The sequence below is a fragment of the Apteryx rowi genome, unplaced genomic scaffold (assembly GCF_003343035.1).
Source record: "Apteryx rowi isolate R43461 unplaced genomic scaffold, aptRow1 scaffold_629, whole genome shotgun sequence".
Lineage (NCBI taxonomy): Eukaryota > Metazoa > Chordata > Aves > Apterygiformes > Apterygidae > Apteryx > Apteryx rowi.
This window is the reverse complement of record NW_020450904.1, coordinates 57,836-85,225: the sequence shown is the minus strand read 5'-3', so window position 1 is coordinate 85,225 and position 27,390 is coordinate 57,836. Positions and strand designations below refer to the sequence as shown.

General features: G+C 39.4%; 1 protein-coding gene across 1 annotated transcript in view; it reads right to left on the bottom strand.

Annotated features, from left to right (window-relative positions):
• LOC112974826 (pinopsin-like) overlaps positions 1-27,390 on the bottom strand; it is a 91,015-nt gene that overhangs the window by 13,011 nt on the left and 50,614 nt on the right. Inside the window, exon 5 of the mRNA XM_026084189.1 lies at positions 11,027-11,260. Within this exon, the coding sequence (XP_025939974.1) occupies positions 11,027-11,260 (234 nt within the window). The remainder of the gene's footprint in view (positions 1-11,026; positions 11,261-27,390) is intronic.

The window sequence follows — 27,390 nt, the reverse complement described above, 5'->3', positions numbered from 1 at the left end:
TGTTGCTACAGCTTTTGTTGTCCAAAATGATCTTCTTCTGGTTGCTAGAAATGAAATACTGGAGGTGCTCTGACAGTTATCTTTATCTTGGTTTCCAGACAATTAGGTATTGATTTTACCCAAGGCAGAAGTAGAAAGCACTGAGAATGGTTTGATTTGTGACCATGTTTTGGTAGAAGCTGTTTGTTTTTATTCATAAGTAATGCAACAACAGAATAGATTGGATTAAGAAAGCAGAATTTCTGTTGTGAAGGAAACGCTAATAGTTCTCCAATTTTTTTTCCTAATCTGGGACAAAACCAAAACAAATTACTGAAAAATTCCAAACAAAATCTTGGACTGTCAGAATATTTAATTACAAGTAGATGCCTTCAGTGGATTATAGTTCAGATTCATTCTGCCCGTTGTCCTACAGACTGCATTTCCCAGCTGGGCTACATTTCACTGCACTTTCTCCCCTAACTGAGCCACAGGAGGCCCATGGCTGCACTGGTGAAGTTGTAGTCTGGTCTGTCCTGCCTGGGAGAATGAGTGTTAGTCACTGAAGTTGCAGCTTTTGGAAAACAGGGTGCAGAGGCTTAGGCCCAGACATCTGACCTGAAATGGGATATTTTGGCCTAATTTTTTTCCCAGTTGAAAATAAAATTGGCAAAGTTATCAGTTTCTAACTTTGCAGAAACCACATTTTGTACTTGCACTTGAGAAGACGTTTTAATGGAAAGTTGCCCGACAAGTTCTAAAATTGCCTGGTTTTTGCTTTTTAACTTGCAGATAAATCCCTTGAATGTGATGTTGGTCATTGCTGAGGGAGAAAACAGTGAAGGAAGATATAATGTCTATGATCTTTTGGGCAACTTTTGAATCCCAATTTTCATTTATTCCTGTTGGCATAAAGATAGCATGCTCAGAAGCCTTGTAAAGCCCTGAGTAAGTACTTCCTAAAACAATAAAAAATATTACATTTGAAGCAGAGAGTCATCCATAAGGTACTCAGTATACAACAGTTGTACCCTATACAACTGACCACTGTATATTTCTATACATCCATTTCTCAAAATCTGGTTCTAATTTAGTCACAGTAAAGGGATTTAAGAAACCATTGTAGAGCTGATGTTCTTGTTTTCAGTTCAGGTTGTAGAGCTAACAATAGTCAGGGAAGCTAAACACTGCAGAAACAAGAAATAATTCCTAATGTATTGAAGCGTTTGTCCTCTACTAATATTCAGTGAACTGCTAATAAGTTACTTCCCAGATGAAATATGCAGTCTCAAGCATGATTACAAAAAGGGTTAATGTTTTGAATACTTATTTTGTTATTTGAATTTTTCATAATTTCAGAAAGCTAAAAGAGTCATTACAAGAGAAAATGCAAGAGGAAAATACTCTAAGAAGCCAATGTGTCATTCTCTGCCATGCTCCCTTTGTCACTGCATGCCAATGCCACAAGAATGGCCCATTGCCTACACAGCAAGGATATCTATTCACCCACAGCAAAATAAAAGACAATGTTACTATCTTACCATATGCAATTAATGAAAATTAGGGCCTATGCAGGGCTGGTTTTGCTATGACTGCACGTTAGCGATGACGGTTGGACACATTCTTGGTCACAGGCATTTGCGCATATCAAGAGGATTGACTCTGTCTTTTGAGCATGAGACTGCATGGCAAACACATTAGTATTAAAAAAGCCTATAACTGTGTTTAGATTTGACATCAGAAGAAAGAAGAGCCTAGGCTACTGGAGGAAACTAAAAGAGCTAAAATAGATTCACTTAGCAATATGGAGACAGAAGGTAATCTGATTGCTATGTCCCAGTATGAAGTGAAGATAACTATCAAAGAAGGAGAAGGGCTCTTTGAGCATACCAAGAATAAAGGTTTAGAAAATGGCTACAAAGCCAAAATTTAAGCTGTAAATTAGCAGAAAGTTACTAATCATGAGAGGGGACAAACCTCAGAAACAGCTTCTACATCAAGGAACCTCATATTTGTTTTAATTTGGACATTCTTGAATTTCTGAATGGGATTAAATGATGCGGTTTACAATGAATATTGTAAACCATTTACATTGGACTTACTCCAATGAACCAACAGTCCCAGTATAGTTTTATGTTTTTTTCCATAGTGGGACAAACATTATTTCCTTCAGTATAGCAGTGTTTTTGCCCTGAAATGAGAAATACATTGTGATTAAATCATAAGATAACGTTCTACAGATTTGAATTGTATTTGCTATGCAAGTTCCTCAGGTTTTGAGGAGTAATCTAACCCTTGGTCCTCAAATTTCTCTGGCTGTAAAACCAGGATTATGATAATTAGTTGCTTTACAAGCTGCCCTACAATTCATTTAATATTTTTTTAGAGAAGATTACATAAATGCAAAAAATGTTCTCTGATTAGGTAATCTCATTTTGTTTTTCTCTCCATCCATCTAATCTGAAATGAGTGGTTCTTGAATTGTTAGCTGTATACATGACTGCAAAAATACACCTGGTAGACACAGTAGAACACTGAAAATTAATGTGAACTGACAGACAAAATGTACAAAAATGTTCCGCTCTGGATAAAATTTTAGTATTATACCACTGCCACATCACTAGGGATTATTCAGTGATTGAACAGGAGAAGCAAATGAGAAGTTCTATTACCTCCAGGGTTACACTTACTTTTTCAAACCTTTTTCATCTGTTGAATTTGATTGTTTTCACTATGCAACTAGATTCTTCATTTATAGAATCTGTTGCATTGCAATAGAGATTCTCTTTTCTTCAGCTGACCTATTAGCATGTATTCAGCTTTGAAATGGTATGCTGAAGCAAATGTATAGCTGGAGAGCTATTTGTAAAATGTTGATATATTATAGAAAAACAGAAGTATTAGAATTAACATGGAGAAGTCTAAGTCTGAATTAATTCTTGACCTTAGTCAGACCAAGCAGTGGGATAAAATTGATTATGATCCTTGACCTGGCATTTGCAGCTGAGATCTCTGTAACATTTGTTCAGTGTGGTCTGGTATGCTATTTGAAGATCGGCACAAGTTCAGTCTACCTATAGATCCCCTATACTTTTGTAGGACCTGGACTGTCCACACCAAATTTGGAAATCAGTTCAGAAAAAGACACCAAAATGTTAAGCGCTTACACACAACTTCTTCATTACATTGAAGTAATGGCAAGACAGAAACAGCACAGTTCACTAATACCTAATCTTTTTTCCTGCATTTCTCTAAGCACCAACCTAGCTGTTGACCAACTAGACTTTCCCTTGAGGGGTTCCCCAAGATGAACATGTGAAGACAGTAAAGAAATATTGCTTCTGGTTGAGTTTCTGCTGGTACATACTTGCAAGAGCAAACAGGATGCTAGTAGGTCCTTCCCCCTCACCTTCCAAGTGGGCCTTGTTCCTGACATCTTTTATTTAGGTCTGAATATACTGTATTCCTTGCTTCTATAGTCATCTCTGCATACTGGAAATCTTCATTTAACTCTCAATCTATCCTACAGATTTAACATTATAGCTGGAAGTGTGTCAGAAATGGCTGGTTGTAAATGATGTCCTGAAGCTCCTGACAAAACTACAGCTTGATTATGATAGGTAAATGCAGGTGATTTGACTGAAGCTGCATTCCTTGTACTGAAGAAAAGTGGAGAGGTATAACTCAACAAATTTTTTAGATCTTTAAACAGTTCTGGAAAGTACATCTTGCATCATTTTGTTTCATTGCCTTTTGGATAGTGACAGAATACCCAGTGTTTTTAGAAGTTAAATCTTTTCCTACAGAAATTTCCCTGCTACCTCTAAAACAGGTGGCAGTGTTAATTTCCTGTCATTCAATCAGTGCAGTAAACTTTGATTTTCCTGGCTCTGTAAGGGTAACTGTGACTATAACCCTTTTTACTAACCAGTTGATGCTGATCAATATGCCACCTGCAAAGGTGGCATGACCACAGAGGCAATATTCTCTTTTCTCTCTCTCTCTAAGCTAACTTCAATGGAAATGCACTAGGGTGGTTGTGACCTCTTAAGTTTAGCTTTCAACTATACTCCTGTTTTGAAAGCTGACTGTGAAAACTTCTAAAATGAAATCTCCTTTCCTAGTCTGATCACACCAAAGCCTTTTGAGTATATGAAAACACTTGATTTCACTTCTTTTTCACCTCCCCTGTAGAAACTAACACACTCCCACTGCAAATTTTGCTTTCATGAATTGCATTTTCCAGTAGAAACCCCTCCCATCAGATGACATTCAGCTTGTCCAAACACATCACAGTGTTTACTTGTTGCAGTTCACCTGCATCATGACTAGGGCCTTACTCTAAATGACATTGATGACTTTATTTAATATTTCACTTGCATGAGAGGTGGCCTGACTTCCTACTTTTGCTCTGAGTCTAAACAAACTCCTAAACTTCTCTGCAATGTTGAACACAATTAAGCCCTCAGAGACCATCCCCACAGCAGGCAGGGTAAGGCTGAGCTCATGGAGGCACACTCAGTCCAGTTGGTACTAACCAGAGTGTAGCCTGGGGAAGCAAAAGACTGGCTGGGGCTGCAGAATGTCCTTGGGACCCTAGGTGAATGCTTGGATTGTTTGCCTGAGCTGATTTTTTTTTTCAATAGCTGAGAGAAATTCCTAAAGTAATTTTGAACTTACTGTGTGAACTGCCTTACACTTTATGACAGCAGTGAAGGTGCCCTTGAGACCTCTCTTCTCTTTGCCCCTCAACTTTAAAAACTCATAACACTACATTTTGGGAAGAAATAAATTCAAAACATTTCTGAACTGTACTGTAATATTCTACCTAATGAAGAACTGCACTGAAAGATAATTTTGACTTGGCCCATTTTCAGCTTAAGAGCTTGAGTGTGCAATTCTATTTGGATAAAAATGCTCAGTTTCCAAATGACTGAGATGATTCAGCAACACTTACTTATGTTGACTAGTATTTACTCAAAGTCAGTCCAGCTGCCAGTAAAGATATGAAAAACTAGATCATAAGTGATAACATCTAAATGAATTTATTCAATAATGATAATAATTTATGATAATAAATCTTATAATAAGCCCATAAACCTGACATAAACAGGGTCTCTTTTCAGGAATTAACAGGTATGTCCAATTTGGGCACAAAATTAACCTTGACGCAATTGTCCCTGGATTGTATACTATCTTTTTGGCTATGTACTCCCATGTTCTCATGCACATGAAATATCTTGTTGTTTCCCAAGTAGGAAAATAAGCAGCTTAAAAGAAAACAGTGTTACTTGTCCATGTCATACTTCTGCAGATTTAAAAATCAAACATTACTTTTTGTTGGAAATACTGAAGTCTGTGCAATACCAGACATACGTGAAAAATGCAGCTGTTATGCATGGGAAATGTCAAGGTGGTTTGGGGTTGGTTTGTTTGGGTTTTTTTGACTAGCACGTGTGACTGTTTCCCAAAGCAAGTATACATTTCTTCCTGCTCAGTGCCTATGGTAAGATGAAGAAGGACTGAAAAGGATTCTTAGAGAACTGGGAATATAAGGCACAAAAAGATTATCATTAAAGAAGGACTCCTTGTTCCTTGTCTGGCAACAGGGAAGTCCCACAAAGGTGTTAGAAGAGGGAGTTCAAATGACTTATCTGAGACGTACAAAAAAGAGGAGCATTACTGTGCAAGGCTGACAAATGCAGAGAAAGGAATAAGGGAGATCCCCAGTTCCCCCCATCTGTGGATTAGTAAGGTTAAGTCTATGCAAGGGAACCCATATGTAGAATGGTCCTTTGCTTTGTAACCTGACTATACCGCTTTGCCCCCTGGGATGAGACAATGGATAATGTCTTGTCTTAAATAAGCTGGTTTTAAGTTGGCTCATCCCTAACTCCTTGCAGGGTGCCACCCCAGCTGGACCAGCAGATGGAGGAATGGCAACCAGGAAGGCTGTAAGCCCAAGTCCTGGCCAAGGAGGAGCTGAACTGCATAACTTCAGCCCGTAAGGGGGCTGGCACAGGCAGGGATCCACCTGGGGAGAGCCGGGTAGCGGAGGGTACAGTTTCTGCTGCAGCTAAAGCCTGTCTGCGCAGGGTCTGATATGTGCTCTTAGGCACTACCGGTTCTCTGAACAATGAGTTATTGCACATCTTAATGTAGCAAAATAATAAGAAAACACCTTTCCTTTTGCTCACAGTTCTAACTTATTGGGGAAAATCCACTTCCCTGCTGGGTTAGCTTCTTGTATGACGCATCAAACTCCAAAACTCAGTTCCTCTGCCTCTTTACAACTCTCTGTACAGGCTCCCATCCAGAGCCTAAACATCTTGCTTTGCATGCATGAACAATGAAGACAGATGTGAGGCCAATTCTATATGTGTCTGTATGTCCCATTGCAGCAACGGGGCTGCAGGCCTGAGCACGTGCTAACTTGTGAGAAGCACAATTGAGTGTGCGGGGTCCTGGTCTCACTGAGGAAAATTCTTTAGTACATTATTATTCTTATCTCACTGTCCACCAGAAATAATGGAAATTTTTGCAACTGGCTTAGTTTGTTCATTCCTTCTGTGTACCTTTCCCCTCACTCAGCCCCCAATTAGCTGGTAAGTTGTAAAGGTCACAGTATTAATTATTTTCAAATGAGCGTACATATTCTTTCAAGCATCACTTCTTTCTCCAAATCCTTGGTCAAAATGACAGGGTCAGCTTCTATTTTTATAACTGCAGTGATTTTAATACAAGAAGACAGACAGAGAGGAAATCAAACTGCTAATCAGGGACTTCTATTCACATCTAATACATCCCTTCCCTCACACTCTCCCTCCTTACTTTTGCTCAGAGACACTTTCCGACACCAGAAATAGCACATTGCTAATCACTTTTTTTTTTCCAATTGTAATATGCAAAACAGTATTAGATGTGCTAACCTAAGTTTCAGTAGTCCAGGGAGCCCTGGGTGCACAACCTGAGTGACTAAATGTGTGGAAATAACTCCTGAAATCACATAAATAGTCTGAGGCCCATTAGAAGCAGTGGAGTAAGGCTACTTTACATCAGCAGAGATCTCTGATCAGTGGCTCCCAAGTGATTGGTTCTGTAGATCTTTAAATGATATGGGTTTAATTTGGCTTAAATTTTTCTGTCAGTAGCAATGTGGCAAATTCCTGTTTCTCTGAATGCTAACTTGAAATTATGTGAAACAGAGAGTGCAGATTCACTTGATCTCAATATCCATACCCATACCTACTCAAGTGCTCATTATTCATATCTCAACTTAACAGCTGTATCAAGAAAAAAAAATGAACTTCAGATATGTAAGATAAGGTTAACCTCAAAAAGCTGCCACACCATTATGTTATCTGGCTAATGATCTCTGGTTCTCAGGACAGTACATCTTCAAATACAATTATACCAGCCAGAAAGTTTTTCAGTGTTTGGGTTCCCCTGCTGTTCTAGGGACTATGTAAAATTGAAATCCCCCTGGCGATCATCCATGTAACAGGGAGCTCATAGCAATGGTGATGCTTATAACTGTTTGGTGAATGCTTAATACTTGCTTGAATGTTACATGTGAAAGAGAAGGTTTCTGTTAGCCCTGTCACAGTGAAATGCAGGTAATGGAAGCTGTCATTAAAAATCTGTTTGGGGTGGCTGCACAGATGGAAGTCTGAAGAAAGCGAATGTGAACCTGACAGGGAGCTGTGATAGAAATAAAAGATAATGAGAGAGGTAAAAGAAGATGAAACACAAAATGTATTTAACTTTATAACTACAAATGAGTGAGGCACTGAAAGCCTAAGCGTGCTGACCCTGCCCAGATTGCTCCAGCAACTGGTAGGCAGTGCCAGCACACCTAGCATGGCAGTCTGCTGTGCACCGCCTTACGGGGAGCACTGCACCAGACACACACAGCAGCACTGCCGAGAGGCAAAAGAACCAGGCCTGGTGAGAAAACAGGTAAATCTATCTGGTGGGGAAAATACAGTCTCCTTCTCTGCTGTTTCCCCTGCTTCCCCCAAAACATCGCTTCAGGCTGAAGCAGCTTAGTGCTTCACAGCTGTGTCAGTGAAGCTGGATGATCTCAGGTCAGTGCAGAAGGTAACAGCAAAGACTAAACTTTCTTGCTGGGGCTCCTGGACCATGAAAGTGACTTGGTGCCTGCATGAGAGTTAATGTAAAGATGTGCTCTGCAGTGCAGGTCTTAAGGCTGACTCAGAGGCTGGCAATTCCATGATATTCCAAAGTGATTTATGATAGATTGAAGCTAACGCCACCGCTGCAGTCAACCAATGCTGTTTTGCAATCTTCAGGGCAATCGTGCATCCCAAAAGACAGGACTGTGAAAAATGTAGGCCAGATACATTCTATGTTGGGAGGCACCAGCCCCCTGCAAGAATTTTAAACTGAACATGAAGCCCAGAAAAGCTGAGCACTGGGTAGGAGACAGCTTTTCCTGAGGTATTAAATTTACAAAAAGGAATGAGAACAACTGCAAAGGAGTTAAGTTGTGGTGAACACTCATGACGCATCCAATGAGGGTGTTACTATTGTTCCTGTTCTGAAAGGATGGTGAACAGATGGATGCTTCACTCTTTCTTGAGTGAAGTTCATTCCTCAGTTTCAGATAAAAATAATTATTTTACTGATAGTACAGTTGTAAAGCAGATAAGAGCTATGGATTAATGTGAGACATTAATTATTATTTTGGTTTTATAACAGTGAAAACTATTTACTCCAAATCTGACGAAGCTCCTTTTCAGGAGTGATTTTTTTCTAATTTCTACAGCAATAAGAAAATTAACTATGAAAAATCCCAAGCCATACAGCGACTACCAGGGGGCAAAGACTGATTCAGCTTTGCCCCTTTGCACTTTCTGATAAATGATGACAAGCGTGGAAAGGTAGGCAGTGAGAAATGAGTGGAGCAAGCTCTCACTGTTCAAAAAGGGAAATCTAATACATCAATCTTGCAGACTTGCATTGATCTGAAGACTAAGCAAGGATATTTAAGAAACTGTTTCCAGTTCCCTGCCATGGTGCTCCTGAATTTTTGCACAATCTTTTCAGTTCCTGCTGCTAAGAAACTGTCTGCCTTGTCTCAAAACCGTCCTCACAGAATTTTTCTCTTATAGAGAGATCATCCCACACTGCTTTTCTCTTATAAGAGCTGACAAACTGGATCAAAAGTCACCTCCATATTGAGAAACAAATTAAGCATTCAAAAGTATTTCCTTTATAGCTGAAAGAGCTATACATTGCAAGGAAAGAGCGATTTTCAGACATCTTGCTGCATTCCTGTGACGTGCAGGCACCCTGATTTTATTCTTGCTAATCAAGTTTTCCCCAACAGTGAATCTTTGCTGTTTGCCTCAGCACACCCACAGCAGCATGACTGTTTACAAGCCTTTGATGCTACAGGAGACACTTCTCAATAACTGCTTGGATAACTGTGAAAATCTTTATAGAAAGAGCCTTAGTTGTGTGTATATCTGTGGATGCCAGATTGTCACCACCGATAATTGTGCCTGTGATTCTGTTCTTGAGATGTCTGAAGACAGCCAAGACTCTATACTGAGTTCATGTATTTTAGGATCCATATCTCTCCTCAAGCTTCCATAGTCTTGCTATTTGGCTTGTGCTGCATGTGTGAAGACAATGCCAAAATGTACTTATCTTCTCTGTTATAGCCTGCTCCAGTGATGACAGCATGGTCAGATGATCTCATGGAAGTTAAAGACCTAATCAATCAAAATTCTTGGGGAATAAAGAGCTAAGACAAAGGCTGCCATTGAGCAGTTTCCATAAGAATTGTAAAACATAAGAGAAGTTACTCTTTTGCTTCAGTATTAGCACTTCTCAGCTGGAGCTATCTTTTTCAACATTAGCTCAGACTAGATTTTGGAAATGAGATCCTGGCCTTGGTGTGAAGGCAATAGTATTCTTTTCTTCCAGGGAAGTTTCATGGCTTGCCTGGGATCTTTTCTTGAAACTCCAGGAGTAGATTCATTCCTTGTTTAAGAACTTTGGATTAGACAAACCAGACCAAGAGTGATCTCAGGCTGTGGTGAAGTTAGCGTATATTTGGTGGTCACATTCCACTTTTCCCTTGGCTAAGTTCCATAATCATATAATGCTGCTGTTGATAAATACTAATGGTAAGCTCCAGCATACACTGAGTAAGAAATGATAAAGGAATTTTATTTGCTTTATAATAGTATACTGCACATAATGGCAATAGAAAATTGAGACTGTCCTAACACTTAAAATAATCAAAAAAAGGTGTTTTCATAAACTATGCTGCATTTTCCAAATGTCTTTACTGAAAAGCACTTTTAAAACTTCCAGATCTACCATTTACCAAACTAAAGTCAGAGTTGTCAGCACAGAAATATTAAGAAGTTCACTTTTCTGTACTGAAAATGCCATTTACAGGAATTAGACACCTGAACTGGATCTAGGCATTTTAAAAGCTTTAGAATTGGCCTTGACCCTCATAAGCCAAAATCCATTGTCCTATTCTGGCATGTAGCTGAACTGGAAATTTAGCAGAAAGGATGTAGAAGTCCCTAATAACTGTAATTGTTATGACCATTTGTTTTCAGGGGAATCTGTCAAGAAAATAATAAGTAATTGCAACTAGTTTTGTCCATTATATTGTTTTCAAGGTCATGAAATATTTTCCTCTTCTGTCCCTTTCTTTCCCTCCCTCCAGACAAAAATGTTTGTGTACTAGTCTTGTAAATAGATGCCAATACCTTTGGCAACCCTGCAGCTTACAAATTAGCATCCAGTGTGTCCTTAAAAGAACACAAGCAATTTCAGTTAGCAAACTTATATCTGTTCTTCCTATCTGGCAATATATTATGTTGACTACAAAAACTTCCATCCCAAGACTCCAGTGATATCATTTGGGCAGACCCTCAACGCTCTTCTCCCAAAGACACATCCAAAGACAACCCTCAATGTGACAGGCAGTCGCAGTGCTCAGGTCAAGAAAGCATGACAGATGATGAAGAAAATATATTTAAAAAATAGTAGGTCTTACCTGTTTATTCATAAGTATGTAGATAATGGGATTGCAAACAGTGCTGCTTTTTGCTAGGATAGAAGGTATGGTGCTTGCAACTGGAGTCACCACACCTGGTTTACCAAATGTTGCAAGCAGTGCTATAACTCCATAGGGAATCCAGCATATGAGGTAACAGATAACTGTAGCGATCACTATGAACAGTACGTGGCATTCTCGTTTGCAGGTAGTGTTCTTGTGGATTTTTCCAACCTAGTGAAAGGTGAATAAAAGATAGGATTTAAGGAGCTGAGCTATTGTTTTTATTGCTTTAACAAGCTGAGACTCTTTGTCTCAGATCAGCAATGATAATCAACATTTTAATTTCAAAAGTAAAACAAATCTACATCCAAAGCTGAACAAATGCTTTCATTTTCTCTGCCAAGCACAGGAGGAACACCTGCAGATATCATGCTATGTGCCAATGTAAGCCAGAATCATAGCGAAAGGTAGAACAGAAGCAGAAGGGTGATACAGTTATCATGTAGTGCTTAACCCTTGTTGATCATCTCCTGTTGCTTTTCAGGTATACCATTTTGCATGATCTTCCAGTATTTTCACTCAGGTTAGTCCAATACCCATAGCTTGCTGGAGGTGGAGAAGCTTTATGAAGCATATGGGAATCAACAAAAGGGTTTTCTGTTTTGGGGTGTGGAAACAGCAGAGCAGCTTTAGGACTATGATAGTGCTCAGCTGTGGTATCTCTGTCCTTGGATGTTTTCAAACCTTGATTAAATAAGGCCTCAGCTGGCCTGGTCTAGTGTCGGCAAAGGGCCCACTCTGAGTTGGATGCTAGACTGTGTGACCTCTAGAGATCCCTTCCAAGCAACACTTCTGTGAAGTTTTAAGTGGTAGCATTCAGTCTTTCTAGCCTATGTTTTACAGGTATTTTGAAACAAGGGCCTCAGTCCTGATAATCTTCTTAAGCAGTTACGTTGTGCCCTTAAAAAATGTGCCAGCTATTGGCAGAGATCAGTTACTGTGTTATGTCATGGGAATGGAAGGGAGCTGGGTAAATAAGAAGCATGGATCTAAACAACCAGTTTCAAACTAGTGGTACAGTAACCCATTTTGCTTGCATGAATTTGCCAGTAGTTATAGCCTGCGGGCAAATCCAGCTCTGCTTAGGAAATACTTAATGCATTTCCTCTTTGCTTCAAAATATACAGTCCCTTGGTCCGTTTTCGATTAACGGGTCATGTCCTTTTGGAGTCTAGAGTTCTAAGATGGAATGTAAACATTAAAGCAATGGTCAATTGTTATTTGTAAGGTTTGGTGTGAATGCATTTCTATACAGGCAACTACAGAATGCTTTTCCATTGTACTTCTACCATTAAGGGCATTGGCAATAATCATGAGGAGGAAGTTTCACAGAAGGCGCATATAGTACTATCTGCAAGCATTACTTTAAAGCAAGCTTCCCATGTGCTGTCTCTGTGAGATGGCCATTAAGTTTGATCCCAAGCTCACAGAAGTCAGGACAAGGTAAGATGGGTATAGATCAGGTATGGGTGCTTAGCTTCATTTTATGAAGGATTATGAAGGTTATGAAGGAGTTCCTGGGAAACACTTACAAAGACAAACTCCAGAGGAGTGAGGCTGGTCTCCCTAAGCATCTTTGCAGCCAACAGAGAAAAACGTACTCTGCAAGGACACTCATTTTGGAGCGAGCCTCCCTCAACTGACTCTAAAGGAGTTTCAGCACACAGGTCTCCCAAGGTTATAGGTAATTCCATAACTGACCCTCAGAGTGTGTTTAGCAAACCCACACATTCCAGCAGAATTTCAGGAAGTAGTCAAATGATCAAAGTATATCAACTGAATATTGTGTTCAGCCAAATGTAATTTATGTCCACTTTAAAGTCTCTTTGTCTCCCAAATTTAATACTTGAGAGCAGACTGCACACAAGGAAACTAAGCTCCTGTAAAACTACAAGCATAAATAAGCAAAAGGGCGGCTCCCTTGAATGTAATGAGTCCAAAACTTGTCTAGCCCCCCCAAAAAAGTTGGAAATGAATGGATTTAACCTGATGCAGTAGAACACTGATGTGCACATCTCTGTAAATGAATACAATAGTGTTAAAGGTGGAAGCCACTAATTATCCAAGTCAAATGTCATCTACTGTCTCAAGGTGCATAGCTTGCACATGCTAATGCTGTGTGAATACTGTGTCTGTGCTAATACGAATGAATGTCTGCCTGACTGTTGGTCCCAATAGTTTCTTTCCTTGTAAATTTGACTGAGTTTCTCCAAAGGTTTTGAGACTAATCAGATGAACAGATGTCTTTGACATTGAGTTCTTCACATGTGACTAGAGAAGAAAGATCCTTAATAATGTTCTCATCAAGGAGAAAAATTCAATGTAAGATGAACTCAAATTAGACACCAAAGAATCCCCTCTAGTAAAGTTTTGGTTTGGTTTGGCTTTTTTCTCTTCCATCTTGTTTCTCTGATAATTAATAAGAAGCAAGCTCTGATCACAGCTGCTCCTGAAATAGGTCATTTATAATGTCTCCCTGATATCTGTTAAGGGTGACCTTCCACTGCAGTCTTCTATAACTGAGTTTAAAAAATCATTTGTCATGAGACAAACCTATTGGAAAGCAAATTTAGTTAGCTGTCATGCTCACAGAGTCTTTTGCTTCCATGTTTATGCCAGTATACCTAATTGTTTTGATTTTTTATGTGCCTCATATTATATTCCTATAATATGATTTAATCACAGTCCAGATCCTGGGAATGAGCAAGTTAGAACTTTGAGTTTTTTTAAAAGTACTTTTTTTTTTCAAAAGTACATTTCTCTTCTTACAGTTTCAGAGAAGAGGTTAAAAGTATGGAGTGTCAGGGCAAAAAGCGAGCAATGGACCAGAAGAAGCGAGGAAGGATCAGAACATATGGCCTTCCTTAACGGCTCCAAAATCCTGGTGACCTGGGTGCCCCAGCTTTCCAACTCACCTGCTTCCTCATTATCAGTATACTCCCTTTTTCTTGGTGTTCTGGCTGCCAGTCTCCCCTAGCTTTCTCTCACTCCATATCCCATTGGCCTCGTGTTTACACTTGAGATTCAAGGTTCAGTGTTCTTCCCTTAGTACCAAACCAGCTGATCAGCTGTCTGTTCAAAGACAGGCCGTCAGTTTGTCCTTCAGCTCAGGAATAGCTTGGGAAAGGATCTTACTGTGATGGTGGGTTACCAGGCATAGACTCTAACTAGCCCAATGAGCAGAAGTAGCGGGTTTCATTATAAACAGAACAGGACAACGCAGAGTCCTTGAGAAGCTGCAGTGAACTGTGAGGTGAAAGCAATCAGAGCATTGAAACTGGGTGATGCAGAAAGGTCCAACAGTAAGGTACGAGCTATAGTTGAGACCTGAAGAGCCATAACTGACCATAAAATGAGATTTGCTCACTTAGCATGGGGGGGGAAAGTAGTAGGAAACCACAGAATCAGCATTACTGTTTTAATTAGATATGCCTCAATATGGAGAAGGTGTGCTGGTGGTTCATTTGGCTTGAAGCACAGGATGTGTGCTGTTCTGGAGTTCTGGAGTTGTGTGCTTGTGACTGGTACCATCCACTGGAGGCACTGAAGAAGGGTGGGGGAAGAGTCATATTGTTTGGTGCCTCCGAGCACACCGCTGGACTGATCGCCCACTGCTGGGTGACTGTCCGTCCTTAGTCTTGTGTCATGTCTTGGGAAACGGGGCTGAACAGTGTAATCTTGTTTACTAGGCTGTTTTTGTCCCCCCAAGCCATTTTAGCCCAAACATTGCTGTTGTGATGGTAGCAAAGGTAAGCAGCAGAGTCTCAGGGTGGTTGTGATATCATCCTGATGCATTCTGGGATACCTTAACAAAGCAAGAAATGCTAGAGGATTTCAAGAAGTGTTAGACTATTCTGTAAGAAGTGCTCAGAGAGTCCTGTTTTTGGAGGCATGTACTATATTTTTTTGCACAGTTTTGGTACCATTGTCTTTGCAACTTTGGAGCCCACCTTTAAAATGTTATCTTTAAAAATTCTCTGTTTATAGGTGCTAGAAGGTCTCAAGCAAAACGTAGTTCAAGTTGACCTGACCTACACAAAAACTAGTTTTTCAAGTGAAAAAGCAGTAGGCAACTTAACATTAAAATGATTCTATTTCTTATTTTAAAACTTTGGGGCAATTTAATGCAATTACTACACACTCTTTTCAGTAATCAAATGGGAGTTCCTCCCAAAAAACATTTAGTGTCTGGACAGCCAGTTGGTAGAAGAGCATCAGATGATGGTAATAGAAAGTAGATTAAAATAATGTTCTAGAATAGCTCAGTTTGTTAAGTCAAATCTAATTGTGAAGATATAAAGTATATGTGCATACAATATATTTTGAAAATGTATAAAAGATATAAAACACATCATTACAACAACACAAGAAATACTGGATTGTTGGCACCAAGAGATGTTTATTTAGAATGGTTGGAAAACATGTGCTTTTGCTATAAACTCAATTCTTTTCTCTGGGACAAAGGTCATCTCCTGCCAAATTTGGGAGCCCTGTTCTGGTGTAGGAGAGGCACTACAGTTAAGGAGAAAAGGGCTGGGGGGGGGGGGGGACCTGAGATTCTTTTTTAATGAGCAAGTAGTATCTCACATAGTCTCATTCTGGGAAGCAGCAGAAGTGCTTTGGCGGAAACTTCAGAAATAAGCCTGGGGTAGCTACAGACAATCTTGTCTAATCTCAGGCACTGAGTGTAAGACTGGCACAACTAGCTCTTGCCTTCTTTTGCCCTGTAGCCAAGCTACATCTCACACATATACATAGCGATCCTTTTCCCCCTCCTTTTCCGCTCAATATGACATGCTAGACACCACTAGTTAGATGATTATGGCAATCTGCTGAGCAGATGCATTAGATTTGATAGGCCACAGAGCATGGGAAAAGCCATGGGGGTTTTCAGCGATGGCAGTGGCAGAAATATGCTCAAAGGGGGCCTGAGTGACACGTTGCTTGGTTGACATCAAAAGATGCATCCTCTCCCTTCCAAGCTGACAAGGTGTACCAGATATATCCCTCACCATGTGATAGGGTACTATTTCATGCATCGGAAAAGAAGAAACTGGAGAGCTCCACACAGAGTACAGAAAATTTCAACACAGCTGGTGAAAGTGTGGAATAAACCACTGAAAGGGGAACTTACAGCGGGAAATGGAGGCAATTAATAACAAGGGATGCTAACAGGTTGGAGCTTCTAAAAATAAGGACCCCAAATATCTGTTGTGGCAGGTACTTTGCCAGGAACCTCAGCCAGGGTATAGGCAAATTTATGGGGCTCTCAGACAGGGATCTGGGGAAAAGGATCTACTTAGAGGAATCTTAGCTGACCTTGTAGAAAGGACAGGATGAGTTTGTCCTTTTCCTTGCAGAAGACTAACCAGCACTTCCAAACATATTAACTCTGTTGAACAATATTATGGGAGCAAATAATATGGCAATAGACCATATCAAATGATTTTAGGGTAACAGATTTATGCATGCGGTAGCTCTGAAGGGTCCAGATCTCACTGCTGCCAAGTCAGTTGGTCCCATAAGCCTCCTGCTGGAGGGGGAGCCAGCCTGCACCCATAGGTGAGCCAATGTACTTTTTCAGGCTTAACACTGGAGCATTCCTATTTTGGAGACAGAAGGCCCAAATAAAACAGGACAGCAGCCTCAGGTGAGAGGTATATTGCTTTTAATACTTTTTTTCTTAGCCTCCACATGGGAGAAGAAGAGCCCTAAATGGTGTCCTGCCCAAGGGGACAGCCTGCCCTTTCCTGTGCTCCAGAGACCAAAAATTTGACCTACTCCAAACCCTGCTCAGCTCACTTCAGATTTACCTGGACATGAACTGTGGGACCTGGGGAGTACTGGTGACACTTCAGCTACTTAGGAGAGGGCTCTAGTACTAGGAAAGACCTGACTGATGGGTGTACAGAGAGGCTGTGTTGCTGCGTGTTGCATGTGACTGAGAGGCCTATGAAGCCAGGCACATACATCTGAGTCAGCCCTGTAAGGCACTAGCACATAGTGCATACTCCCATCACTCATAGGCAATTTTTATGTATTTATATACGTTTATAAGACAACTGAGTTTGGCTAAAGATAGCTATAAAGAAGAGAAACTTTTAATGATGGAGGTTTAACCTGATTGCTTCATGGATTCCCACCTTCCATTTTGCATTTACCCCCATCTCCACCCCTTACCTAATGCAGCTAGCTCCTTTCTCTAACAAAGTATTTCCTTTATATTTTAACTTCTCCCAGTCATTTTCAATTGTGAACATCTTGAAAGGGTTTGAAGAATATAGGGCATCCCATCCATCTAACCACCTGGATGGAGAGACTATGCAGTAAGAATCCAGCATCCAGAGCCACTTGAAGGAAGGAACACGCACATCATAGCATCTTAAAAATCAAGGGGCTATTTATGCATTTTTTCCTTCAAGATCAGCTTCTCTTTCTCCAACTTCTCATTAAGAAAGAAAATAACTGAAGTCCTACACTTTGTGAATCTAAACAGTGGATGTTGTAATCACCCTTTACTTAGCCCTTTCTAAATAAGCAATATGGAAACAGTGTGCAAAGTGCTTTGTTTATTTATCATGGCTGATACATTATTCCTGGAGCTGTCTTTGTACATTTTACAGTCAGATAGCTCTGTTTTTTCACTCCTTCAAAACTGGACTATAAAGAGCAGGCTATTTATGAACAGCAGTGTTTTTGCCAACCTCTTTAAGCATCAGATATGAATGCTTGTTTTGACATGCTCAAATACTCAACAGTACTACCAAAAACAGGGACAAATTAAATATTCACAATCATTTAAGGGAAATCTGTCAATCTTTGAAAATTTAGTCTATTACAGTTTCTTGAAATGAACAGAAGAGAGCTAGACTTTTTAATGTGAGAGCCACAGTATAGAAAAAAAACTGGAATAAGATAATTTTTCTTCTTTCACTAACCAGTCAAGTCAGACAGTCTTCTTTGTTATGTTTCTACTGTAAGAAAATTAGAAAAGCTCTCCACTTGTTGGTAAGAATTGGCCCTCCCTCCACCAAACCCAGGAGTCTCTCAAACCAAGCAGTGACACAGATGTCAGCTGTGATGAGCATTCTCCTCCTGGGTGCTGTCTTGAGGGAAAAACAGAAAAAAAAAGAGAAAAAAACCCAAAGAATGAAAAGCTCTAAATGGAAGCTCCAGGTAAATCACAACTGAATGTAACTAACATGCAGTGCTACTCCAGAACTGATACCGTATGAATTTATAATTTGGTTGTTACTTAAGGCAGATAATCACGGGAAAGAAGGGCTCACTGGCTTAAAACCGAATACCTTCTGCATCAGTATTTAGGTGGCTACATTCAAAACAAGAGTGAACACTGAAGAGAGAAATAGTTTCTGTGGAAACAGGGACTGAACAGAAAGATCTGATTAGAGTCATCTTATCATGCAATGAGCCCTAATTCAGCAAAGTATTTACACTTATATGTTTACTGACTGAACTGAGATTTAAGCATACATCCTAACGCTTTGGTCATTTGGGCACACGTAATGAGTTAATAGCAACAAATACAAAGGAGGAAGTTATAAAATCACACAAATGGGCTTTATTCTTAATTATTTTAGTGTTATTGTTAATTCTAGGAACTGAAGTCCACATGAAGGATATTTTATCAGCTGAAGTCTGGATTTATTGGATGAGAGCAGTCATCTTAATATTTCAAGTTAAAGTGAAGCTGTGCTGTAAATGCTAAACTTAGGGCATCAGACACTGCCCTTGAAGCATGAATGTTATTGCTACTAATATCAGTGAAGCTCTATTGTGGACTTAAGAAACGCTATAATCCTCTTTAGTTGCAGGAATTCTTTTACTGTATTAGCTAAAGAACTATTAGCAGTAATTTGACTTACACAGTGAGCACATTTGCATGCACTAAACAAACAGCTCATGGTGTCACTTCCATCATATACAGCTGGCACTTTATCCTGACCTTTCCTCACTGTGGATTTTCTAGCATCAATGTACATGAGAAAATTAAAGGTGTATTACTCACAGCTATCATTCAGTTTGCCTAACAGTCTGGTTTTAGAAAGGGGAGTATATTATATATCCATACCTTCCCAAAATGGAGGCATTCCCTTTTCTCTCTCTAGCTACAGCCTTGCTGAGCAAAGATAATGGCTACAAAAACATGAGCTTGTGCTTCTCCCTGTGCTCAGCTGGCAGGATATAAGCCAGCTCCAGTTCAAAGCTCAGCAGGCACTGTGCTCAGCCCCGATAACGAGCTCAGCCTCGCAGCAAGCCAGCTTATCCACTGGGCTCAGCAGCGGACCAGCACAGATGTGTGAGGTCTGCAGCTGCCTCTCATCCCACCAGCCTGGAGTATGGGCAAGGTGTACATACTCCCTCCAGCAACCTGTCCGGACAGACCCTGACAGCAGCTGGGGTTGTTTTTTCTTATATTGGAGGTAGGTGGCTGGGAGAAGTTGTTTGCCTCTGGTGCTGTGAGGAGGTCAGACCAAATAATCCAGCCCCCAGAAGACATCGGCTCACATTTAGGGACTGATTCATTGAATGGTCTGCAGGCACCACAGCAACAACTAAAACAATTCAGAAATGTTAAAATCTAAAACCATTAAGGAAAAAAAATCCTTCTGAGGTGAAATAGATCATCTTAAAGCTGAAGCATCAGCAGCCCTGACTACTCATTTAAGCAGATATATTGTTTGTGATGATAATGTACTTCTCTAAAATGTTACTTCTATATCCTTCAGTAATTGTGGGACTGCAGAGAGCTGCTGTCTCCAATATTTGCAGCAGCACTTCCATGGCACTTACCTGCCTGAAACAAATCAAAGATGTGTAGAAAATAAGATATGTGGAAAATGGAAACTGAAAGGGCAGTGAGGTGTGCTTGCTATCTAGAAGATACAGTTAGACAAAAAAAACCTGGAGGTGCATGAAGCCTCAAATGTTATGTTCAAACTTATTTAAATTCTAATCAATTTTCTATCAAAAAGATGATCAAAAGAAACTATTCTATGATGTCATATAAAATATTAAGATTGTTGGGGTTTTATGCATCTAACATGCCTTACCCTATTTCTTAAAATTCCCTAGACAGTTTGGGAGACTGTAATAGATATTCCCTTCCCTTGAAGCCATCAGGTCTAAGTTGTCCAAACTGATGGCAACCACAGTGTTCATTACTCGCTGGTACTTGATTGCTTGTCTAAGTCTAGTTCTAGGGAGCGTGCTATAACTGGCCTTGACTCACACTAACCGACATTCCTATCAGTGGGCTGAATGGGAACACGCTGGCATGAATTAGCCTAAAGACCAAATTATATCCTACAGATGATGAAGGTTTACAGGCACTTCAAAGCTTTAAAATCAAGATGCACTTTGCTTCCAGCACAGGCTGCAAAGGTCTTTCAAAGAGCCTAACTCTTTCTTTTAACTGTAAAAGGAGACTAGAAGATTAACTGGCCATGGACACCTAAAATTCAGGTTGTTAAGTTTATATGAACTGAACCTCATCCAGAAAAGACCAGGAAGGGACAGAGAGGCAGCTAGTCTTCTTTCCATTGCATTGTAGGCAGTACATATGGGATTTTACAGTAGTATACAGTAAAAAAGTGATAACATTGGCCAAAAAAAGTATTATAAAAGAGAAAATCCTGTGCCTTTTAAGGGGGGAAGAGTAGGAAAATTGAAGACACTTGGCAAAAGACTGGCACTGGAAGGGTTCTGGGGAACAAAGCTTGTACATCAACTCCTCTGTGGCTCTGTGCAGAAACCTGGCCTGCAATTCTGCAGTTAGAGGATTTTCATAGTAAGACAGAGAGACAAGAGTGTGGGCTGTTTTGATTGTATCAGGATGGAGCAAGTATTTCTTTGGTCTTTGAAAGTTTTTGTTGCATGGTTGAATTAAGCAGGAGATAAAAAGGAAGTTTGTCAACAAATACATCACAGATTCCTGAAGGAGATTCAGTAGCTGCTGAACCAAGTGAGGACTGAGAACAACCCAGAGCCCATACTACTGGATCCATCTATGTGGGGGAACTCCACCTTGGGGAGATAAAAACTGAAGGTCTGAGGGATATTCTCAGATACTAGAAATAGAATGGAAATGCAGCTAGTTTCATAAGGATATAAGAGTATTACTAGGAGCTGCTTAATGACACAACTTCCCATTATAAGGTGGAAGGTGCTAAGACCACCTTCAGCAAATTGAGCCAATAGTTTTGTTTAAGACTCTTTTTTTTTTTTAAAGTTTCCTAACAGATTATACCTATAATGGATTTACTTTTCCAATAACTGATTTCTATTTTTACCTTGTTTACTTTAATAACTTTTGCAATGGTTTGGACTGATTTAACAGCCCAGCTGAATATAAAGGAAAAGAAAAGTGAAAACATACTTCTGATTTTTGAAGCTGGCTTCAGTGTATTTTGCATCAAAGAATTTCTGGAACAGAAAGGAGAAATATCAGACATTAATTCCATCTTGGTTCCTGTGTACATTCTTCCAGATAAAGCATCATGCAGAATGCATATCTGCAAAATTGCTAATGTGGCTGAGCTCTTCAAAAAGAGATGAATTGACAGGTGTAAAATTTCTTTTCCAGGTTTCAAAGTTACCATTTGATGCTAAGCCATAAAATGCTACTATCTGCTTAGGAAATGGACTGCATATTGGCCTGCATATAAAGGGAAAAGTGTCTTCAATTATAGGTAACAAAGAATAATGTTTGGAAAGACTGGAACACTGATACAACAAAAGCAGGAAATAACAACCTGTGTGTAATAATTGGCAAGGACCATAAATACAAGAGTAAATGTCAGCTGAGATCAGAAAACTTATTTAGTTAGGATCAGAATACATTAAAACCTTCTCCCTATTTGTCATTCGGACAAATCTGTATTTGAAGTTTGGGTTATGTACTCTCCCTTCTCACTGAAAAAGTGTATGATGTATGTGTGAGTGTGTATACATATATACACACATATAAGAAAGCTATGATGCAAGTATGGCTCACTGCCCTGCTCACCTCTTGAATGAGATTAACAGCAACAACCTTTCCTATTTTATTCCTGACATATCAATACTTCCCCTAAATCTGGGGTGTGAATTACAAAAAAAAGTGTCAGGATTTTCCCTAAAAATGATGCTTGGGTATTCCCCTAGATCCCATTTTGCTTGCATGTATAAAAAACTCTCACTCATATTTAACACTACTTTTCACCAAGGCTAGCACATGTGGGTGAAATTTTGATCTTTGCATTCCTTTACATTGGTATTTGCTTTCCTTGCAGTGAAGTTAGATGCTAAAATCATTCAAGCATCAGCAGTCTTTCAGCACCTAATCACAATTTCTCGTTTTCCTGGAGAGTTTTCCTATACTTTACTGAGGCCTGACACACACATCCCCCACCCTGGGCCCAAGAAAATTTCTAGAGATCTACAAGACAAAAAGGCAGCAAGGACATGTGGGCATGCCTTTGACACTGGCTATTTATATTTAAACAAGCAATACAAATTCTGTAAACTCTTTATGGAATATAAATCCAAAGTGGCTTCAAAGCTCTCCTTTCACTGGCATCTTTAAAAATTCTCCTGGCTATAGTAATTATGCCTAAATTGGCCTGAAAACATTCTCCTCCATACTCATGACAGACCCTTTCCCTCAAATTATTACAAATGTATGACAGCACAGGTGTATTCAGTAAAAAAGTGACCCTGCAAAGTTTGGAAGTCTTCAATTCCTCTCTCCTTGGTGAGACCCCTGTGGAGTTGGCCCAACACTCTCCTGAATTTTAATCTCTTTACAGCACACCATCATTTTTTCAACATGCTTTGATAAATAAAAGGGAGGAAATTATGTAAAGTACTAAATTAGAAGAACTAAATTTAGGCAATAAGCTCAAAGCTCAGGTGTACAAATCTGCTATTTTTTTCCCTCAGGAGACTGTGTATCCAGAACAGTGTTGTACCTGAAGAAGTTAGGTCTCTCTGACTCTCACTCTGACGTGCCAGAGAGGATGAGCAAGATGAAATAGGCAGAGTGAGTTATATCCAGTCTGGGTGCTTATAAACATTTATCTTAGCTCACAGAAAATGATGATAAATTCCTTTTCTGTAGCTTATGTAATAAAGACAGTCTTTATAAATTATGTATCGTTTTAAAACTTCCAGTTTGGAAACTTGTACTGAAGCTGTACTAAAGTTTCATATTTGTTTTAGATTAGTAAAAAGCAAGGTAAGCAGAATGATTATTACAATTTTATGAGTGCAATACATTATCCTGCAAGGCAGTCATTGACTATGCAGTTATTTGTGCTTGGAGAAGGCTATGATTAAACACTGAATAATCCAGGAATAAACAAGACTGAATTCCTCACTAAATGCTTTGTAATCCTCTTCCCACATCCCCTACCATTAGACGGGTGAGGAGGGCAGAGTGTCTCCAGAGCGTGGTGCACATAAGAATACAAAATGGTCCCTGAGCTGCGTGACCACACGCTTCAGCATGAAGAGGAGATGAGCTAGCATTTGTCTTTTAAGAGGGTGAGGATTATGCAGCACATTATGGATATTTCTCTGTGTCTGGTCAGTTTGCACAAGCTGATGATGTACGTAGGTATGGCAGAAGAGCAGGTATAGAAATGGCCCCAAACCCACAATGCAGTGAAAACATTGCCAATATTTCAAGCCCGTCATATTTCCAATCATTTTGCAGCTGTGTTCATGCTGGCACTTACCCTCTGCTGACAAAACAGGGAAAGTCCTGACAAGAAACAACAGCACATAGGAATCTTTTATCTAGTTTTGGTAATGTAGGCTCAGATAGTCCTAATATAGGACTTCCACCTTCTGAAAGAGTCTCTCTCTCTCTCTCTCTCTCTCTCCCTCTCTCTCTTTCTCTCTTCTGATTATAACAGCATCCCAGAAAACTGGCTTAGAAGCCTACAACTTAGATGCCTTCAAGTTAGGTGAGTCGGTGAGACGAGTCTAACTCTTAACTCTTTAAACCAACATGTTTATTGTTCATAAACATGCTACAGGTATTACGAGTACGGAAAAGTAGTTTTTAAAGGAAGTTCTTGATTTATTATTCAGAAAAAGGTTCCTGTACAAGTAAATGAACCTGCTTTATGAAAAAAGCTTGCTCAATAAATTACTAACTGTTCTTGCCTTGAGTTCAGAAGTTGAACTGTGGCTATTCCAAGATACAGTGGTTAATCCAGTGGCTATTCCAAATAACCAAAAAGTATGAGGTACTTTGGGTCATTTTTAGATCTACCCAGAATAAATACGTTTATTCAAAAAAAAAAAAAAAGCCCTCTTTTTTCTAGTTAAAAAATTAATCCCTATCTCCACAAAAAATAAGAACTTATACTGGGATTGGAATATACATAATACTAGGCCAAAGATTTGATGTTACAAGGAGAAGATGTCATAAAATACTGCGAGGAACAGGTCAGGGAACAGGTAAAGAAAGAATGCTGCCCTTTCTAATGGCATTTGAACCCCTACAGGAGAACCATCACAGCTTCACTCTGGGAAAATCATTCTGACTGTCCCTCTAACCTTATTTTGGGGATCACCTCCAAGAAACAGTGTTCTTCACAGCAGGACCCACCAAGGAAGGTAGGTAGCTGGGACTCTTAAACCTGAATATGTGCACGCTGAGGAAAACCTTCTCTCAAAGGGGAGAATCTTGTTCACTGCAGGCAACCAACCATAACCACACATAAAAACAAGTTATAGGAGATGATGGGCAGGAGTGACTTTGCCCAGCCTACAACACTAATGATCTTCAGACTCCCAAAGGCATATTTCTAAACTTCATTATTTTCAGAGATCCATAATCTTCAGTGAAGGTCATTTAAGACCCCATGCTACCCCTAAAAGGGTCAAGAGGCCACCCAAGGAGGTGGTGTAAATGATGTGAGGGGTTTTTGAGGTGTCAGATACGGGGTAAGGGAGCTGGACAGCAGCAATCTGACATGAAAAGAAAGATATCAGGAAAACAAGTCCTGGAGTGTCAAATCTAAAACAGTGACCAGACTTTATCCATGCCCTGTTAACTTGGAGACATGTGAGATCCAGCAGTTACATGTTGTTACCACAGACTTATGATATACAATAAGACCTGGGTCAGAACAGACCACAGCTGCCATGAAATACTAAAAAGGTGGGAAGCTGGATTCTTAAATGCTATTCATTATTAAAATTATGAATGAAGCAACAAGAACAATAAAAACAAGATGATTTCTTGTATGAGGCAAAACTTTCTACTTTTTCAGGCTTACAGGCTTACAACTTAAAAAAGTGGGCTAGCTGACAAACTGTAAAATTTCTACCCTATATAATTCCTCTCTGTAGAAGCAAAAATGTATGAAAAGTTACAAGTTAAAGATATATATGGGGAAGGAGGACGTACATGCCAATATTTGTTTTGTTTCAGTTTTACACCAAATCATGACTTAAAGTGGAGCAGTCTAGATGTGTTCACAACAGTCAGAAATGTCATTACAAAATATAGTGGAGTATGACAAGACATGTATATCTTTTTTTTTTTTTTAATAAGATGCCTCTGAATTATTCTTTCACTGTCTGACATAATCATTCCACCTCATATCCAGTCAGATCTTGCCCTTTGTCCATCTTCTGGAGTTGGATACAACATTTGAAAAGAAAAGGAAATAAATGTTTCTTAATGCAAGAGGAACACTTAAATATGTCAAAAAGTACAATAAATATGTCATAAAGTATTCTCCAACTAATTGAAAACAAATGTCAAACATGACAGAGTCGGTCTTTTTTTGTAGCATTTTGGGCTATAGCTGTTGTTACATATTCACAAATCTGGCATGCTGAAAGTTTATTTTACTTTGTCAGATGCACATTAAAATAAATAGCAGCTGGTGGAGTCAAGTCATTGAATTTCTCTGCTTTTCTACCATTTCATTTTCATATTACCATAAACTACTCCAGTATTGCAAATTTCCTGTTACTTTGATGAATTTGTCTTATAATCTTTGCAAATAAATGTTTTGACTGCCATGAATTTTAAGCATTTAAAATCATAAAACCAGAGGGCTGGAAGGATGCTGAGGAGATCTGGTGGTGTCTGTCTCTCCTCCTTCTCCATCACACACCCTAGAGCAGGGTGAGCATACCTAGAGCAGCCCGAGAGTTACTAAGAGAAAGAGATCTCTTATTCCTAAACAATCTGTTCCATGATTCACTACTTATATCCTTAGGAACTTTTTGATAGTATCCAATCTAAGCCTTAATTTCTATAAATTGTTTCCTTTTGCCTTTCTCTCAGTGTAAGGGACCACAATTAATCACAACCTTTTTTCTTAGTAGCAGAGTTTTATACATGGGAAAGCTGTTCACATGCCTGTTCTCAATCTTTACTTCTCTTGGCTAACAGTTTCTTTTTTCTAGATCCTCTCTAATTTAGTTACAATTGCCCAGAACGGCACACACTCTCTTCCTGAGCCCTCAGTCACACACAACAGAGCATAGCAGAGGTCTGGTATACCATACTTCTGCTCACATGTCCCAGGATAAGATTTATTCTGTTCACGAAAGTATCATGTTCTGGAATTGCATATAGTTTGTGATCCATTATTCAAACTAGATCCTTTTTATAGTATCTAACATGTATTTGCTCCTCCTATATGCTTTCTCCCATCTAAGCAAAACCCTGCACTTGCCTCAGCCAAATCTGATGTTCACTGTTAGTTTTAGACGTAGATTTCTACTCCATCATTCAAATTGGTAATGAAAATGCTAAAAGTGCTTGACAGATCACCATGAAATACTCACCCAGTTTAACTATTTTCCATCAAGTTGGACATCTTATGGGGATTCCTTTAAGAGCATATTTCTCCAGCTGCTAAGAGAATATCATGCATCAAAAACTGTACTTTAGCCCACTTAAATCACAAATACTGTTTCCTTTCTATCCAATAGGCCAGGTATGCAATGAAAATGGAAATGTTTTGACCAACTTTTGACCAACCCATGTTGGCAGTTCTGACCTGAAACATTCAATTGCTAAGAGACTGAAACCTTTTTCTAAAGAACTTCTAGAGTAGTGAGAGCAAGAATGAAATTAAAAAAATATATATATATCTCCTGATTGGTGTGACTCAACCCTGACTTAATAGGGTATCTACAGAAAGGGAGTAGTTGAAAATATTCAGCTAATGGATCTTTGGAAAACAAAATTCCTTGTCTGATGTTTCTACAGTAAGTGCTCAGGCTGCAGATTTTTTTTCCCCCATATCTGTGGATACTGAAGA